This window comes from Sparus aurata, chromosome 2 (genome assembly GCF_900880675.1).
Source record: "Sparus aurata chromosome 2, fSpaAur1.1, whole genome shotgun sequence".
Taxonomy (NCBI): Eukaryota; Metazoa; Chordata; class Actinopteri; order Spariformes; family Sparidae; genus Sparus; species Sparus aurata.
This window is the reverse complement of record NC_044188.1, coordinates 32,092,099-32,109,310: the sequence shown is the minus strand read 5'-3', so window position 1 is coordinate 32,109,310 and position 17,212 is coordinate 32,092,099. Positions and strand designations below refer to the sequence as shown.

Below are 17,212 nucleotides of genomic sequence, written 5' to 3'. Positions count from 1 at the left end.
GAGGCCTTCACAGAGAAATCCACAGTCCAGCAGCTTTAAACAGCTTCAACAAATCATTACAGGCTTGTACAGACGACAGAGAGAGACGGAAAGGTCACGTTACAATCTGCTCACACATGACTGATAAAAAAGGTGATGATACATGTAAACAGAGCACCTTTGAATCAGAGCTGTGCCCGTGGACAGCCATGAATTTAATCTCTGGCACATCAACGTGTTATTTATTTCTATAAAGCATTGATGCCAATTAGGGAAAATATGTGTCACAGCAGCAGGACATCAGGACAGCACAAAGAAATGTGTTTATCAATAGACAACATAAAAACTCAACTGACCTGAAATACGCCAACATAGTTTGAAAGAAATTACAAGAAAAAACCCCTCATTATAGTCTGATTAGATATATACTGATAAATCTAAGAGTGGACAATTCTTGCGTACTGCACCTTTAAGTAAATGGTATGGTTGCACTCTTATGCTTAACAAGATTTGGATGTGAGGATCAATACTGTCATGTCTTTACTGTTTCTATGAAGCTGGGAGCCTTTTTTGTCACTGCTGGATGGATCCAGGCTACCCTGTGTTCCTAGTCTTTGCACTGAGCTAAGCTTAGCTACACCGGCAGCTCCAGGATAGAGTGTTCCAGCACAGAATAGTTTGTATTGGTACAGTGATATGAAAGTTCCTCTGTGTTTTACTGAACCGTCTGACTGCTCGCTCATACATTAGATAGACATCAATCATCAGTCATCAGTTCTTCATATGACAGAGCTTCCTTCCATCCAAACCTAAAGAAGAAAACAGATTATGCCTAGACCTAGTTTAAGTTAAGACTAAACCATATAAAGAAAAAAAAAACTATTAGTAGACTATATGATGATTTACATTTAGTTTTTGCTTTGTTGTGTGTTCAGCTAAGAGATTTACAATAGTATTTTTATTACACAATCTTTAGTAGCATGACAAATCATTTTGAATCTTGAATTGTTGTAATTTCCCTGCTTTTATATATTTTCTGTATAATAATGTGGTTCTATGGTAACATGTTTTAATCTTCTTCGAGGTAATGCTGCAAACAAAATCTTCTGATACTGAATGATACAATATTGCACATACTAACAACAGAACATCAGTGAGAGTGTTTTTCTGTCCAATCAGTTGTTCCTCTGAAGCATAATGGAATCATTCTGTCTGTGAGCAGCAGGTGGCAGCAGGGACCAGCTCAACAGATCAGAGTGAGGATGGGAGTGGACACCAGGAATATTTATCAGCTTTGCAGTTAGTTATATAAAGAAATCTAAAGAATAATTCATCACTACATGTTTACATGAAAATGGAGTCCCTTCTTGTACAGTCAAAGACAGGTTTGTTCCCTTGTTGTAAAAAGGTCTGCATTTGTCATAGTGGAAAGACTAAACCACTGAGTGTACAAACTATAGCCTCCCAAATAACAGTTCTTACACCTCAAGACAAATATAATGAGACCCATTGTTATTTGGCCAAAGTGCACTGAAGGCCTTTGATACACGGAAGTGAGCGCCCCGTTAGCATCAGGCTGTCATTGTTCCACCGAGATGCTCTGCTAAGCTCTGAGCTGACAGCTTTATCACTTAATAGGTCTGTGGATATCCAAGCATTCAGCTTGTAAACCAGCAACAGGAAACAGCTGTCACCTCAGCACCCCGTGTCAGCTCTAACAGGCTCACTTTAGCTGTGCTGGGTTCCTGGAGGCCTAAATAACTGTTGCATAACCACAGTAGAGTCAGACTGTTGACACAACCTGGACTTAAATCAGTCAGCAACACCACTCCATGACTTCCACATGAAAACAATGGACTGTTCATTCAGGGAGCGTTCCAATCAGAACAGATTTACACTGACTGGTAACAGAGAATGACTTTGATAAAAGAGTTGATTGGTTTAATGATCACTTGCTAACCAGTGCTGCACCATTTTCAACTCTGAGACCTAGAAGTCCATCTGCTTCAGCCAAAAAGAGACTGGCAAAGCAGCTCTGTCATCAGTCACTCACATGGACACATTATTACCTCAGAGTCAGTCATTTCTGACTTGGATCTGCTCTGATTAACTAACTGTGTGAATGGCACTTTATTTGTGTCAATTACGGGTCTCCATATCTCAGGGCAGACTGCCACTGTCAGGTGATGCTGCATTCCCACAGCTTGTTGAACATCAGGAGAGATCTCGGGTTTCACTGGAAACCTTTGAAAGCACACTCTTGGATACGAGCTCCTCCAAATGTTGCAGAGAGATTTTGGTCTTAATGTTGACTTCTCTGCACCGTGTAGCTCCTGCACGTTTTCCAGCCACACATGCTGATCATGTCTGGTACTGTGCTACAGTGCAGTTTTGAAGTATGTGTGCTTTACTTGAATATGTGCACTTTATACCTTTACCCAACATTTTAGAGGGAAATACTGTACTTTTTTCTCCGTGTCAGCTATAGTTAGCGGTTTCCTTCTCTTATCAAGATTTTACATATAATATATTATGAGTTTATCAAATACAAACCACATTTTTAAATTAGTGGTTACAAACCTTTTTGGCTTGTGATCAATCACGAAAAGACTTTGCAGATGCAGAAGTCTACTGTAGGTTGGGAACCACTGGAGTAAACTATCAAGCTGTATATAAAGCAATTCAAACTAGCTCCACCATACAATCTAATAATGTTGTATATAATCATACATCAATCACAGGGAACATTTGCCCTTCTCATGTTCTTGGACACTTCTTCAGATTGTGAGTGTTCCACTGCAAATACCAAGTGGCGTGACACTGACTAAGAATGGTTTCCCTGGTCAACAGCAGTGTTGTAGAACGCTCTGGCTCTGATAATCTTATTTGCATACATATGTCTCCTGTCAGCTTATGTGTCTTGCCAAGCTCATTCTTTCTAATGATTGGTCAGTAGACCAGTACACCTGTAAAGAATCTGCCACTGAGCAGAGACAGGTGGACAGGCGCTCCTCCACTGGGCACCGGTCGGCCTCAGGTAGCGCTGGAGGCTGCATCAAGACACTGTTCACCAAGTTGGGTGCAGTAGAACTAATGCAAAAATAGATAGACAATAGAAAGAAACAATCAACCAGAATTCTCCTCTGTAGGGAAATTTGCTACAATCAAGTAAAAGAAGAACTAGTGTGAGTCTAGAGCCACGCTAGCTGCTCCGTCAGGCTGTGTGTCTATGAATTGTGCTAAATGCTAACACAAGCATGTGATCATGTCAACAATTACAGTGTTATCATTCTGATGTTAAACAGGTACAGTGTTCAGCATGTTCCCTATCTTAGTTAGCGTGTTAGAACGCTGATGTGAATTAGTTTTATACTGTCTGGGCTGTAGCCAGTTCCAGCTGACAGGCGAGACGCAGGGAAACCCCTGAACAGCTCGCCAGCTCATCACAGGGCTAACACAGAGACAAACAACCATTCACACTCACATTTACACCAACAGGCAATTAAGAGCCACCAATTAACCTAACCTGCCTGTTTTTTGACTGTTGGAAGAAGAAAAAGAGTGTTTAAAGACACTCTTTTACCTGGTTATAACTCACATCACAGAGCTTCACCAGCAGGATGAACTAAGTACCGCCCATCCCCTCATCACACACGTCATCACCACATGCCATCTCTGTCTGAGTTAGAATAGAGTGAATATCTACACTTTGATTAAAAAATCAACACCAGTCACTTTAATACGTGTTTTCAAATGCATCTGGTGCTTGAGAAGATTTTTTGCCTTGGATAACATTTAATCATCTAAAAATAAAATATTATGACATTATTGGGTTGCCATGTTTGTAGTGTAACACTGTAACAGTAATCTTAAAAACTAAGATGTGAACGTGTTGTCTGGTTCCATGTTACATTCATAGGTGAACCTGGTTGCTACAATGGCAGGTTCAACATCCAGCTCTCTGACAGTGTTGTGATATGTTCTGTTTGCAGATGACTCATGCACTGCAGTGGTTGTAGTAGACTGTACTGTAGTTTCAGGTCTTTGTTTCTGCTGGACTGTAAAGTTTACTTTTGCAGAGATTTGCCCTCATTTGTCCTCCAACCACAGTCTGCCAAAGATCCTTCAGCCCAGCAGCTGCCTGACTGAACTGTGCTGGCAGTGAGCCTCACACACACACACACACACACACACACACACACACACACACACGTCCTCAGTCACACTGCTGCTTTGGAGATAAGGACATCCCCCTCTCACACACATATTTCATTCTGCACAGCATGAGGCTTTAAGGCACTACATGTGAGATACAGTATTTATCATGTATCCTGTCTGATTGCTAACAGCGCATGAATAATGCATCATTCTAGGTTTGGAAGAGAACACCTTTGAAGATGAAAGTCTGAAACCTGACATGAAGTCAAGAAAAAAGGAGGTGGAGATGGACGAGGTGAACAGGTGGAGGTGAACATATGTCTGCATGCATTTATGACAGGAAAAGTGTGTTTGTGTGTTTACATTCAGCTGGTCTGAAGTCACTCTGCTGTATGTTTGCCTGGTGCTAGTGTCTGATTCTGGTCAGAGCCTGATTTATTTTCCTGCAGACACACGCTATATGATCAGTGTCAGTGTTTGGAAAAGGTCATCTTCGTAGTCAGAGCAGAACATGCCCACCAGCTCCATTATTTATTACTAGTGCAGTGCCCGTAAGAAAAGTGTATTCCTATAAAAAAGTGGGAGGTTAAGGAGCTTTTTCATGGATGGCCAAATGAGGCTGTTTGAAGGTGGGGCGTCAGGGATATTTAGGTTTGTTGTGAAATCTGATATTCCAGGGTATAATTGGCTGTTTTTGACTATTTTTGATTTTGCCATTATATTTCATCTTAAAAGCTATTTACTTGGTGTCATTATTTTCAGCACAACCTCACATGTGTGACTGTACAGTTATTTATTTTATTTTGACATACTGTATTAACACAATGGACCTAAAATCACAAAAAAAACATAAAATCAGAGTAGAAAAAGTTAGATTTTTTTTTACTGTGAAAACCACAAATATGTTTAACAAACCATTTTTTTTTTTTTTACTTATAATGCAAATATAAATTGTTGTTTATCTAAATGTGCGCATACATTTAAAAAAATTACAAAGTTATATGTAACTATTTACATTTAAATGCAGGCAATGCTCAGGTCTGCCTGAGCTCCTTCCAGCTGAATGAAGAGCTGCACTGCCTGCTCCACATTCAGCTTCTCCTCATTATTCTGACTCATTAAACAAAAAACCGACTCCACTACTCACTAAACACACTACACCAAACACTACATAACACACTAACTACACACTCCAAACACGCTAAATGTCACAAATCTCTCAACTCTCACACACACCGACCGTCGTTGCATGTCAATCATCTGCCTAGGTCCCTCCCACAACTTCCTGTTCCTCAACAACCAAACTTGCTGCTTGGACACTTTCGTGACAAAAGCCCGTTTTTTCCGTTTCTTCCTGCACCAGACACAAAGCAAACGTGACGGCAATGTTCGCGAAAAAGCGTGGCGGACATTATTTACCCTAAGTCCGGTTTTGGACGTGCCGATGCTTCCGGTCCGTCGCTTCGGGAGGTGGGCCGCTAGCTAGCAGCTAGCCGCTAGCTAGCGGCTAGCGGCTAGCTAGCGGCTAGCGGCTAGCTAGCGGCTAGCGGCTAGCTAGCGGCTAGCGGCTAGCTAGCGGCTAGCCGCTAGCTAGCGGCTAGCTAGCGGCTAGCTACACGCGAACATCCACAGATTCCGATTCCACTTTGTTGTCCGCGCGTCTCCGGATCTCCTCAGACCCGAACAGACTCGGTCCGGACTCGTTTAATCTCATTAATCCACAACAGTCAGTTTAGATGCACAGAACAGAACAGAACGGGCCGAACCGCCGGCAAAATCCCGGTCCAGCTCGCGCCGCTGCAGGTATAAATCTGCTTGTTTCTTAAGGTGGGGGGGTCGCGGTGGGCTCTGCAGTGATGGTGCACACGTGGCCACCGTGTGCAGTGATTGGCTCTGGTGTGCACGTGACTGTGGTGGCTCCAGTGGACAATGCTCGTGGAATTTGTAAAGCATTTATGAAATAATTTATTAACGGTATCATTGCAGTCCAAACAAATCCGACATCGCACACCCTTGAACCACGCAGCAGCCATGTTGAAACTCTCAGGTCAGTCTGATCCTGATCCGCAGAGATATTTGAGGAATACACACACACACACACACACACACACACACACACACACAGACAGACAGACAGACACAGAGGTTATTTGCTTTTATAGAGAGATATTTGTGAACATGAGTTTATTTTCATATTTCAGGAAATATGGTTGAAGGTGGAGTGGATTTTGTTTGGCCACTGACTAGAAGAGCTCCTGCTGTATAGTTTCTAGTTTCTCTGGTGACCCCGATGGCCTCTGCTCATCAATGGGCTCAATGGCTCATTCAGGGACAGTCAGGCAAACCCCGGAGGCAGCGGTGTAAAATGTAGGCTGCTGTAATGCAGCTGTTAGGCAGATGTAATGGTTGTGCTTTGCTCCTCTCCCCCTCCCCCTGATGGACTGTTGACCTCCAAAATGACCAGTATTTCATTGTTTCATTTTAAGAGGAATCTGTGTGTGTCTGCTCTAACATTTGAAGCTGGTTGGCATCATTTTTGTGTGACTTCACAATCATATGAAAACAACCTTAAAGGATAACTGCAGAGATCTTACACTTTGACGTGTGTTTGCAGATCTCGGGGAGGTTACATTTAACATTTAAAAATATGAATCAAGTATGTTAGATATGCGTGCAATGGACACTACTGGATTGCTGTCACTTTAGCTTCTTTCAGCTCATTGTTTTGGTTTTCAGGCCTGCAACTTATTTATTGTTTCCAGCAGCAGCCGCAGCAGCCGCAGCAGCCGCAGCAGCAGCAGAAAATGGTTTGACAAGTCATGTTATATATATATATGAATATATATGAAAACAGTATGTGTGAATTATGCAATGAGTAATTTATTAAATGTTTTAATAAATTGTATAAACACTTCAATATGTCTTCAATATATCTTTTACATGGTTACATTTTTATTTTAGTTTCTTATTATTATATTACAGCAATTTGAATTATTATCAAAACGCTAAATGACAAGAAAAATCTGTGTTTGTCAAAAGATTGGATGAAAAGTGAGGGGACTTTGCAGTTCTATGTGGACAGATATAAGATGAGCAAGTTCACATTACAGGGGAGGAGGATAACTGAACATCTCATGCTCTAACAACACTGTGAGTGTACAAGATATGATGTTTGTTGTGAAAGAGAGAATTTTTCACATGATACATTTCACCCTCAGGTAAATTGCTGCATCCTGCAATCCTTGAATGACGGGCATTTTCCATTACGTAGGTGTTGTTGCTATGGTAACCGCTCACCCCCCCGACCTTGAGATGTGGTGTTATTTTAGGCATCCTATGCAAACGTGCCATTTACAAAGATAAGTGATGGAAACAAGAGAGCATGTTCTGCATGGTGTGAACAGACACAGCAGCAGAATGAGGAGGGTCACACCAACACCGTGACGTGATGAATTCTGAAGAACCAACAACGCATCAATGCACATCGATATAATGAGGCTTGATGTTGGTTATTTAACCAAAGATCACCTGTTGTTGTATCATTCCTTCTAAATGTTCCACCCCTCTAAACCACATGTTATAATGAGTCACTGAAGACTTTCTTCTGCTCATACAAAGACACAAAGTCATTTTATTGAAATAAATTACAACTGAATCATTTGGCACTGTTGGCATCATGTTTGGTAGAGTAGAGATAGTTTGCTCTTGGGAATGTTTCCACATGTACATTACATACATTTAGTAGCTGCTCCCTGGTTGAAAATGCTGCAGCGAACAGGCTCGTATGTTATTCTATGAATGTAAAAGATATTTCTTTCAAACATTGTTGACAAACGTAAACTATTTATCTGCAAGTCTTCCTGCAGTTTATATCACAAAGTAACTCAGTCAATTTGTTGAACTAAATTATTATTTAATTGGAAATATATAGATGTCAATTTAAATCTTAAATATATCAGACATTTCTTGGGTTTCTAGGGCACAATTTTTAACTAGTTATCTCCATGAATCTTCCTGACTTGGAGGAAGCAGGGTTCAAAATTCTTGTTTCATTTGTTGACAGATTTTTTCTAAGTATTTGGCAGTGGTGGCCTAACAGACACCAATGAGGTGCGCATGAGCAAGTCCCAGATCAGACTGTGGTAATACTGAGCAGCTTTCAGGTGTGAATGTGATCATAAGAGAGATTATTACTCACAGTGAACCTCCCCCTGAATAAATAAAGGTTACAAAAATGAATGAAAGGTTTATACATAGAGAATTTGGGAAATCCATAAATATGACTTGAATCAGTCTTGAATCAATTTGTGATTGTGTTTTTTAGAATAAAGTGTTCTATAAATCAGGCTGCGAATGAAACATGAACAAACTCCTCAGAATTACAAATACTTAAGTACAGTACTTGAACTTCATTACTTTCATAATTATTAGATGATCACTGCATTCACTGTATAAAGGTTTGTACTTTTAATCTTTTATTTTATGTATTTTATTAGTTTGCATGAATTAAAGTCTATCAAATAGCAACTTGTACAAATGCCACTGAGTTTGCCCTCTCCATTCTTCAAAGCACCGCTGGAAACTGCAACATGTGGAGCGCCTGTGGATCAATACAGGATGGTTGAGCTTTGTGCAGGTCACAGACTGACCAATTAGTGAGGGAAGTGCAGCTGTGAGATCCACGCTTGTGGAGAGGGATCCAGCTAATTAGGCAGAGGGAGGAGTCACTTCCTTTGTCTGCTTCAGTGGTCATGTTTAAGAAAGCAGCATAGAATATTCCCTGCAATGCAACGATGGGGTCCAGCCGGCTTATCGTGTTAGGCTTTGTGCTTGCATGTGTCAGGCTTAGTGACGCTCGATTCCCCGGTATGAGATTGCCAATCTACCAGGAGGTCGAGGTGCAGAAGCCTGCTGAGGTGGAAGCTGAGCCGGCAGCAGGACCTGAGAGAGAGCACTCCAGGGAGTCTGCTCAACAAGCTGGCAGGCTCCAGTCCAAGCAGATCCAGCCAGCAGTCGAACCGCTCCCCTGGAAGTATCCTGAAGATCCAGTGGATCCACATAACAAGCCCCCTGTCAAGTTTGAGCTACGGCAGCCAGGGAAAACCAACCGTGTTGCTGTTCGGTGTGGGGAAAGTTGGATCCAGGTGGAGGCGAGCCAGGACCTGCTGGGCCTCGGCAAGCTGATAAAGCCTGAGGAAATCACACTTGGTGGTTGTTCGGCTACTGACATCGACAAAGGCGCTCATGTGCTGATCTTTGAATGTGACCTGCACAGCTGTGGCAGCACACTTATGGTATGAGGTTTTCATTGATATAATGCATCGATATGACTGTTTTAGTCCAGTAGTGTCAATCAGATTTGAAACTGGTTCTCTTTTCCTTAGATGACAGAGAGTGACTTCATTTATGCCTTCACACTGGTCTACAACCCTAAAGTGTCCGGCAGGAGTCCCATCATCAGGAGCCAGAGTGCTGTCATTGGAGTGCAGTGCCACTATCCAAGGTGACTGAATCTGGATCAGCCTCCAAAGACCCAGTTTAGTTTATCACAAAATGTTTAAAGGAGCAAGACATTTTAATGAGAAGAGATTGGTCTTCACGGGCTGATTTTTATTCTGCCTAAACTAAACATTTATGTTCATTACAGAGTAAAAAATAAAAAAACTGATATTAAAGGACAACATAATTTCATACTGTGTATGTGGCGGACCTTTAAAAAGTGTTCTGGGACCTTATTTTCCTCTGAGAACATCTTGTTTATTCAGTTAAATATTGTAAATATCTGACTTTGAATTTCCTCTCAGAAGCTACATGGTGTCCTTTGTAAGTAAACTGACCCCTTTGCTATGGTTTCAAGCCTCTACCAGCATCTATATCGTGTAGGAAAAAACACATGTGGCACAAAATCTGTCTTAAAACCACAAATTACTGCTGCATTCCAGTAAAAGCCAGAAGCTGGAATTCCCATCTTCTGACCTCAAGCTTTCCAGGTGCACGATGCCAAAAAACTTGGAAACACATCTAAATATTCCATTTGTTGACTTGATCCACTGTTGTCAACTTATGTGTCCTACCCCCTCCCATGGGTGCTGCCATTGTTGGGACGTCAAAGTAGATTTATCCAGACTTTACAAATGGGAATTAAAATTTTTGACTGGCGTTCCGCTGTAGTTTTCCTGATGGGGCAGACTTTTTTCGAGTTCAGAGTTGTCTTGAGTTTACTGTAATTCTAAGCAGATAGTTTGTTCACACTGGCGAAGTGACAAAAAGTCAAATATTCAAGCCAGACAATGCACAGTAAATACAGTAATACAGTGATGTACTACTCTTAGTATATGTAATGTCCTAGGTAAACACATTAATTGAAAGGCGAAAAAAAATACTATGGTAAATTCTGGCCTCTGTAGCATCTACTGTATAGAATGAATATATATTATGGTAGACGTCCCAACATTTGTTTCTGTGATGCCTTTTCATTGTCAATGCAAGCAGCCGTTCAACGCGTCCTAGTTGCGTTGCTCTGCCTGCTCTTTACTAGCATGAGGTTGCTATAGGCTACGTTATGCAGATCAGAGGCAGCCTGGCACATTTCTCTTCACGAACACATTTCAGTGAACTAGGGTTGTAATATCGGAAGTTTACATACGAGTCGCCATGTTGATCTGTGTTGTTTGTTTATTTTTATTTATTTATTTATTTTTTTAAATCCCAGAGCACATGACCAACGAGTTCAAAGCTAGGAAAAGTCTCGTGCCCTCATGTCCAATAACGCCCCAGTGGACACAAGCTACAGTTTTCAGTCTGTTGTCTTTCCATAGCGTGACAAGAAGTTTGATTGAAAGGAAATATTCCGCCTGGTAGCATAGCCAACGTCGTAGGGCTGGAATGGCTATGTATGCTCAACTATAACTGGACGGAACCGGATTTCTTTGAAGGATTCGGATTGGATTTTCCACATATTCCTGAGTGCCTCTCTGCACTCCACTAACAAAGGGCAACTGAAGCTAATGTGAATTTGGAAATGGAGTCTGCCAATATGATCTCCCAGTTAAACAAAATTACCTCTAGCCCCTCAAAGCTGATATATAAAAAAAGAAAGAAAAAGTTATGCACTTATCCTGAAGATCCAATTTTTTTCACTTCTGATAATGCGTACAAACAAAACAAACCCATAACAAGAACATAAATAAGACATTAATATTTGAAGGACTAGCAGCATTGACATTTCTCAAGTAGTTTTTTAAAGGCAGTGAATGTTTTCTCCAGACATTTCAAAATGAGCAAAAATGGTTTGACTCTGAGGGGGGTCGTGAAGGAAAACTATCCAAATAGTTGTTCTGTCTTTGCAATATGTAAAAGTGTTATGGTGTGCAGTTCTGACTGTCTGTACAGATGCTGGTGTACCAACTCTATTCATTTTCAGGAAGCACAGTGTGCAGAGCAGCCGGCCGTATCCTGCATGGATGGCCCACAAAGACACTGCAGTGGCTGAGAAGCAGCCGCAGTTTTCTCTGCAGCTCATGAGTGGTGAGCTACAGCAACACACCAGAGATAATGGCTTGAAATTGTTTTTAGTTTTTTTTTTTTTTTTTTCAATTAAAACGTCAACTGAGTTATTCTGCTTTTTAGATGACTGGAAATCTGAGAGAACCTCAAGCAAGTTCACTCTCAGAGACATCGTCAGCATGCAGGCATCAGTCATCCAACACATGCATCCTCCTCTCAGAGTGTTGGTGGACAGCTGTGTTGCTACCATGATGCCAGACCCCACCTCTGAACCAGCACATGCTTTCATAAAGAGCCATGGGTATGTTTTAGATACAGATATGCATCAATTTCTGTTTCTTTCTGTTTAATGTTTGACATTTTCACTCCCAGGTGTCTGGGTGATCGACACAGCTCCAGCTCCAGGTTCAGGCTGCAGTCTCAGCCTAATAAGCTCCAGTTTCAGGTGGAGGCTCTCAGCCTTCATCTGCTGAAGACGGTACGTACAAATCTGCTGATTTTTAAAGGTTCCCTGTGTTTCCCTGGATAACGCTGACATACTTCTGATTTTGACAGATTTATATCACTTGCAAGTTAAAGGCCATCCCAGCTTCATCGGCAGTTACCATTGAACACAAGGCGTGCTCCTTCACCAAGCAGTATGAGAAAATGTTGTCAAACCTTGATCTCTGCTGTGATTTTCGATATGTCTTTTAATGGCACCAAACTCTTCTTCAGTAGGTGGAGGGCACTAGGTGGCAAGGACCAGTTTTGTGCCTGTTGTGAGTCTAGTTGTGGAATGAGGAAGGTTGGAGACCTGGATGCAGACACAGGTACTGTATGTCAGCAGTAAATCTATTTACTCTTCATCTCTGGTACCAACTGGATCTGTCTGTGCTTTAGGGGAGCAGTGGCAAGCTGAACTGACCCTGGGCCCCATTGTCGTGACTAACAACCACTACATGTTTAAACAATAAAGTGTCTCTTTTTACAATGAGCCAGTTATTTACGTGGTGATCTAAAGGGTATGACTGTACATTGATGTAAAATAACATGTACCTTCCTGTTTTCACGCACACATAACTGAAAACCAACAAGTGATGTTTACTCTTTGGAATGAAGTCAGACTGATGGTGAAATGCTTTTGTAGAAAATGAAGTTGCAAGAGCTGTCTTTCTCAGAAGCGCTTCTGTTTATTGTGGAAGTGTGGCAACACAAGTGCTGATGGTGAGGTCCAGGGTGAGAAACCTCACAATGGTGCAAGGCCCACACTGTGAAGAAACTCTCCAGAAGGTGAGCAACATATCTCAACAACTTTGGATTAGATTCAGAGATTTAGTTCTATTTGTTCTAATGTCACAACGATGTGGACGACGCCCTGCAGCACTCTTGCATGTTCATGCACAGGTTGAGTGAAACATGTCCAAATGCTTGCATGTTACAAATCTAGTGAAACAACCTCCTGCCTAATGGAGGTGGGCCTTGCAGGCTTCAGTCATATGTACAGTGAGCCGTTCACTGCAAAGCTCATGTCACCCTCTGATAGACAGCTCTAAAGACAACAGTAATGTATTTTGATTATCTCTACAGTCTATACTTAGTCTAGATATTTGTGTTATGTGGTTGAATGTCATTTCTGGCCTACTCAAACGTAATATATCATTCTTTTTAAATACTTTTGTGATCGTAAAGGAAGTGACGCAGCTCATGACGGTGAGGTCTGACGGGTCTACTTGCCTGCTCCTAACGGCTACAGCAGCTTCCATATTGTCATAAAGACATCTGTGGTATTAAATACACTGGTTGGTTAGTGGGCAAACGCAAACAATCACGACTGACATGAACACATAACCCATGTGATTGAATTAAGTGAAGCAAAATGGTGATTCACTCTGATTATCAATAGAATTTGAGACCTTACTGGCTTTAAACGTGTGCAGCCAGCCCCTGTAGTGTGTGCCGAGTGTAAACGGTAACCTCTTTTGTTTCATAGTGATGCTTGTCCAGACATGATGGCTATCTACTGTAGGTGTGGACAATCCCACAGGCAGTCCTGGCTTCAGACCTGAGTGGAACTCTATCTCCCTGCTGAGGACAGTAAATCCAAAGATCCAGCAGGAATGAATCATGACAATAGTGGTTTTTGTTCTAAGTGGGCCAAGCTGTGGTTGTTTCTCCTGTATTTATCCCTCTCGATTCCTCCGGGAACATTCCCCACCCTCTGCATGCTGATGTTTTGTCATCGGTGTTCAGACCTTATCACACCGTGTAATGATTTCTGGAAAATCTCATTCATGCTGAAGCCCATTTTGTTGATACATCTTCTCACGACAACACATTTTTACTCTATTTGCATGTGAGTTTCTTTTTCCTGTAAACCCTACACTGTAAATCATACAGCTGCTGTTTTGTGTCACGCTGCTGCTGCTGCTGCTCAGAATATCACCCTTGCCTTGATGTTAATATTGGAAAGCTGAGCAGTCATTTGACTTAACGCCATTCTGTTTTTGGAGCTTCTTCCAGTGACCTGACCATTGAAGGTTTCCGGAGGTTTACAGTGGGCTTGTTTTCCAGTTTGGATAAATATATTGATTTTAAACACGGACGGCGGTTTAAATAGTCCATTTTACAATGATAGAAACATGCATTTCAGTTGTGTGTGTGTGTGTTAAGCAACATCTGTTGAATGTGTGTATGTGTGCTGTCCCTTTCATCTCACCCACAGCCCCCCCTCCTCCTCACTGCTGGAGCACATGTGGCTCAGAACTGTGTGGACTGTATTATTGATGTGCAGATTTTGCTGGGCCTGTCAGATGTATAATGTGTATCATCATGTCACAGACATGAAAATAAACAGGTGAAGAGCAGTGTTTTTCCTGTTTGTGCTCTTTTTCTTTCCCTCAATTTCTCCTTCTCAAATCGCCGACATTTTTCTGTGATGATTATCAAAGGCATACTCAGTAGAAAACCAGGGATGACAGTAGCAGAGCTGCAGCAGTAACACAGCTGTCACCCACTGCAGGCACAGGATATGACCCCCCCTCACTCCCGGCTTATTGCAATCCCGTCTATTCAGCAGTCAAATAGTGTTATAGGTTAGTACGATTAACCACAACGCATATTCTCCAAAAGACACAAACACCACAAATACAGCCTGGAGGCCACGTTCCATGACTAGAATTAGCTGAGGTGAAGCCCAGCAGACAGCTGGCAGCTAGCTGTCACTTAAAGTGGCCATGCCTCTGATGCAAATCTTCACGTTGGCTTCAAACCTCAGGCCTGGAGGTTGCAGCTCGGCATCTTCATAATCCCGACTTTAGGTCCCAATATTATGGAACAATAGATGATATTTTGCTTTAAGCATTATTCTTGTTCTAAAAGGGATATTCCAGTGTAAGTTTAATCCATGGTCTAACACACCGTGAAACTGTGTTAGACTCCCTCTCGAGAGATAAAGTTTGCAGACCGCTAGCTAACGCAGTTTTAGCATACTCAGAAACGACCACACGACAACAATACACTGCAGTAAATGGGTCCAAATATAATACCGCCATCAAAAAGCCACAAATAATGCTCAGAACAGCACCAAGTGCTCAGTAATCGACTCACAGGGCTTCCCCATAACAAGGAAGGCTTCTCGGGTGGTTGTAGTGTAAAAATAACCATTGTAAGTAGATAGTGGTCAGTATAAAATAACCACAGTTAGTAAATAGAGACTAATGGTAACTGATAACAACTGTTATAATGATAAACGTAAGAAACAAAGGGTAACAAGTGTGAAAGAGTTGCTGAAACATATTAGTGGGCACCAGCTGACGGAAAAGTGCATCTACTGTTTAAAGCTGCTGTAGTCAGATGATGTCAAGTGTGAAAATGTAACCACAAATCTAAGAATTACATCATATAACCAAATATGTAACACTTTCATTATGTTTAAAAATGCAGTGCCAAGAGTGGTCAGACATAATGGGATATATCAAGGAGGCGAGTGAATTATCAAAAACCTGAAGGCCTCAAGGCCAGAGTGTCTAAGAGCCGGTAACAGCGGCACAGAGAAAGCCCCAATGTAAAAAAACCAAAAGCGAGGCGAGGTGCAACTGGTCGACATGCAGCTCTGCACGTAAGCCAATCTTCGCGCAAGCGCAGAAGGTAATACAGAGTTTTTCCACTAGAGGTACAGGGATTTTCCATAAGAAATATGGTATTTTTCCATAGAGAAATAACAATGTCAGCAGAAATTAAGCAGAATAATGATTGGTTGAGGCCATGTTGTCCGAACGGACACACCCACTTTTCTGTGTTTAAAAGAGGATGTTTGAGGCTTTGAGCCTCGGGTCAGTTTGGTTTTTTCACGGATTTTGTCTGTGTCTGATCCCGCTCTTTTTTGCCGGCAAATAAAGTTCTATTGCACTCAGCCTTGATGCTCCTGGTGACTTTTTGATCTTTGAAATCTTTTGGACCAACCGAGAAAAGAGAAGTCTTTTTACGACATGGTGAGTGTTTGATGTCTCGAAATATGTGCTGGGACCCTATTTCTAATGTTGCTGAAGTTTGGTGCTGTCCTGAGCATTCTTTGTGGCTTTTTGATGGCGGTTTTACATTTGGACCCATTTACTGCAGTGTATTGTTGTCGTGCGGTCGTTTCTGAGGTTGATAAAACTACGTTAGTTAGCGGTCTGCAAACTTTATCTCTCGAGAGGGAGTCTAACACAGTTTCACGGTGTGTTAGACTATGGATTAAACTTACACTGGAATATCCCTTTTAATAATTGTTAAACAGCTCTACTTTCCAACAGTAATCACTGACACAGAGTGTCTGCTCGTTAACACGCAGAGAGCCGCATGGCAGAACAGGGAAAGCTATCACTTCCAGTGCTTCTGGTGAGGCCTATACAACCAAACATGCCAAGAGCAGAGACTTAGAGAGCTGCCTCAACAAAAAGAAAGGACTTGTGCCTATGTGGTGACGTAAAAAGGAAGGAGGGAATTTGGTAACTGCAAAATGGAAAGGAAGTTATCTTAAATGACGTGCATGCTTACAGCTGCAGTTTTAGATACAGAGCATACAGTATTTTCAGTTTTCTCTGTCACCTCTGCTTCTACACGACCCGTAAAGATATGTCACACACTTTGGGAAAAGATTGAGCATTAGGCCACCCTTTTCCCGATCCTGATATTAACATAAGAATTACAGAGGGTCAGAATCAATCAATCAAATAACATCTTTATCACCTGCTAATCTTTCTGTAGTGTTTCCAACTGTGACAGCTCTAAGACAAACCACAAAAAACAACGCCAGTCTTGTCACCTAAAACATTAACCTGATGTGACTCCAGGTGTTTGTCCCTCCGGAAGGTCTGGCTCTGCAACCACTCATGCAAGTGAAGATGGAAACTCCATACAGAAAGGAGGGCGGATCCCACCCATCACTCTCTACTGGTGCTGTCAGTTTGCGGGGCTCATCGCTCAGGGAAACAGTTTGCAGTAATCCTTTATTGTTCTGGACAGGATGCTGCTATCTAAAACAAACAACTTTGTGCTGAAGTCACTGTGACCTCAGCAGGCGCCCACTGTTTGTCATGAAACATGT

The 17,212-nt window shown here is 41.8% G+C and overlaps 1 protein-coding gene across 1 annotated transcript; it reads left to right on the top strand.

Moving 5' to 3' along the window:
* Positions 1-8,861: 8,861 nt before the first annotated feature.
* Positions 8,862-12,619, top strand: LOC115596299 (zona pellucida sperm-binding protein 3-like). The gene is made up of 8 exons (XM_030441205.1): positions 8,862-9,431; positions 9,522-9,640; positions 11,561-11,664; positions 11,767-11,944; positions 12,016-12,121; positions 12,199-12,281; positions 12,361-12,455; positions 12,526-12,619. The coding sequence occupies exons 1-8, from the start codon at positions 8,931-8,933 to the stop codon at positions 12,597-12,599; spliced, it is 1,260 nt and encodes a 419-aa protein (XP_030297065.1). The 5' UTR covers positions 8,862-8,930; the 3' UTR covers positions 12,600-12,619.
* Positions 12,620-17,212: the final 4,593 nt, after the last annotated feature.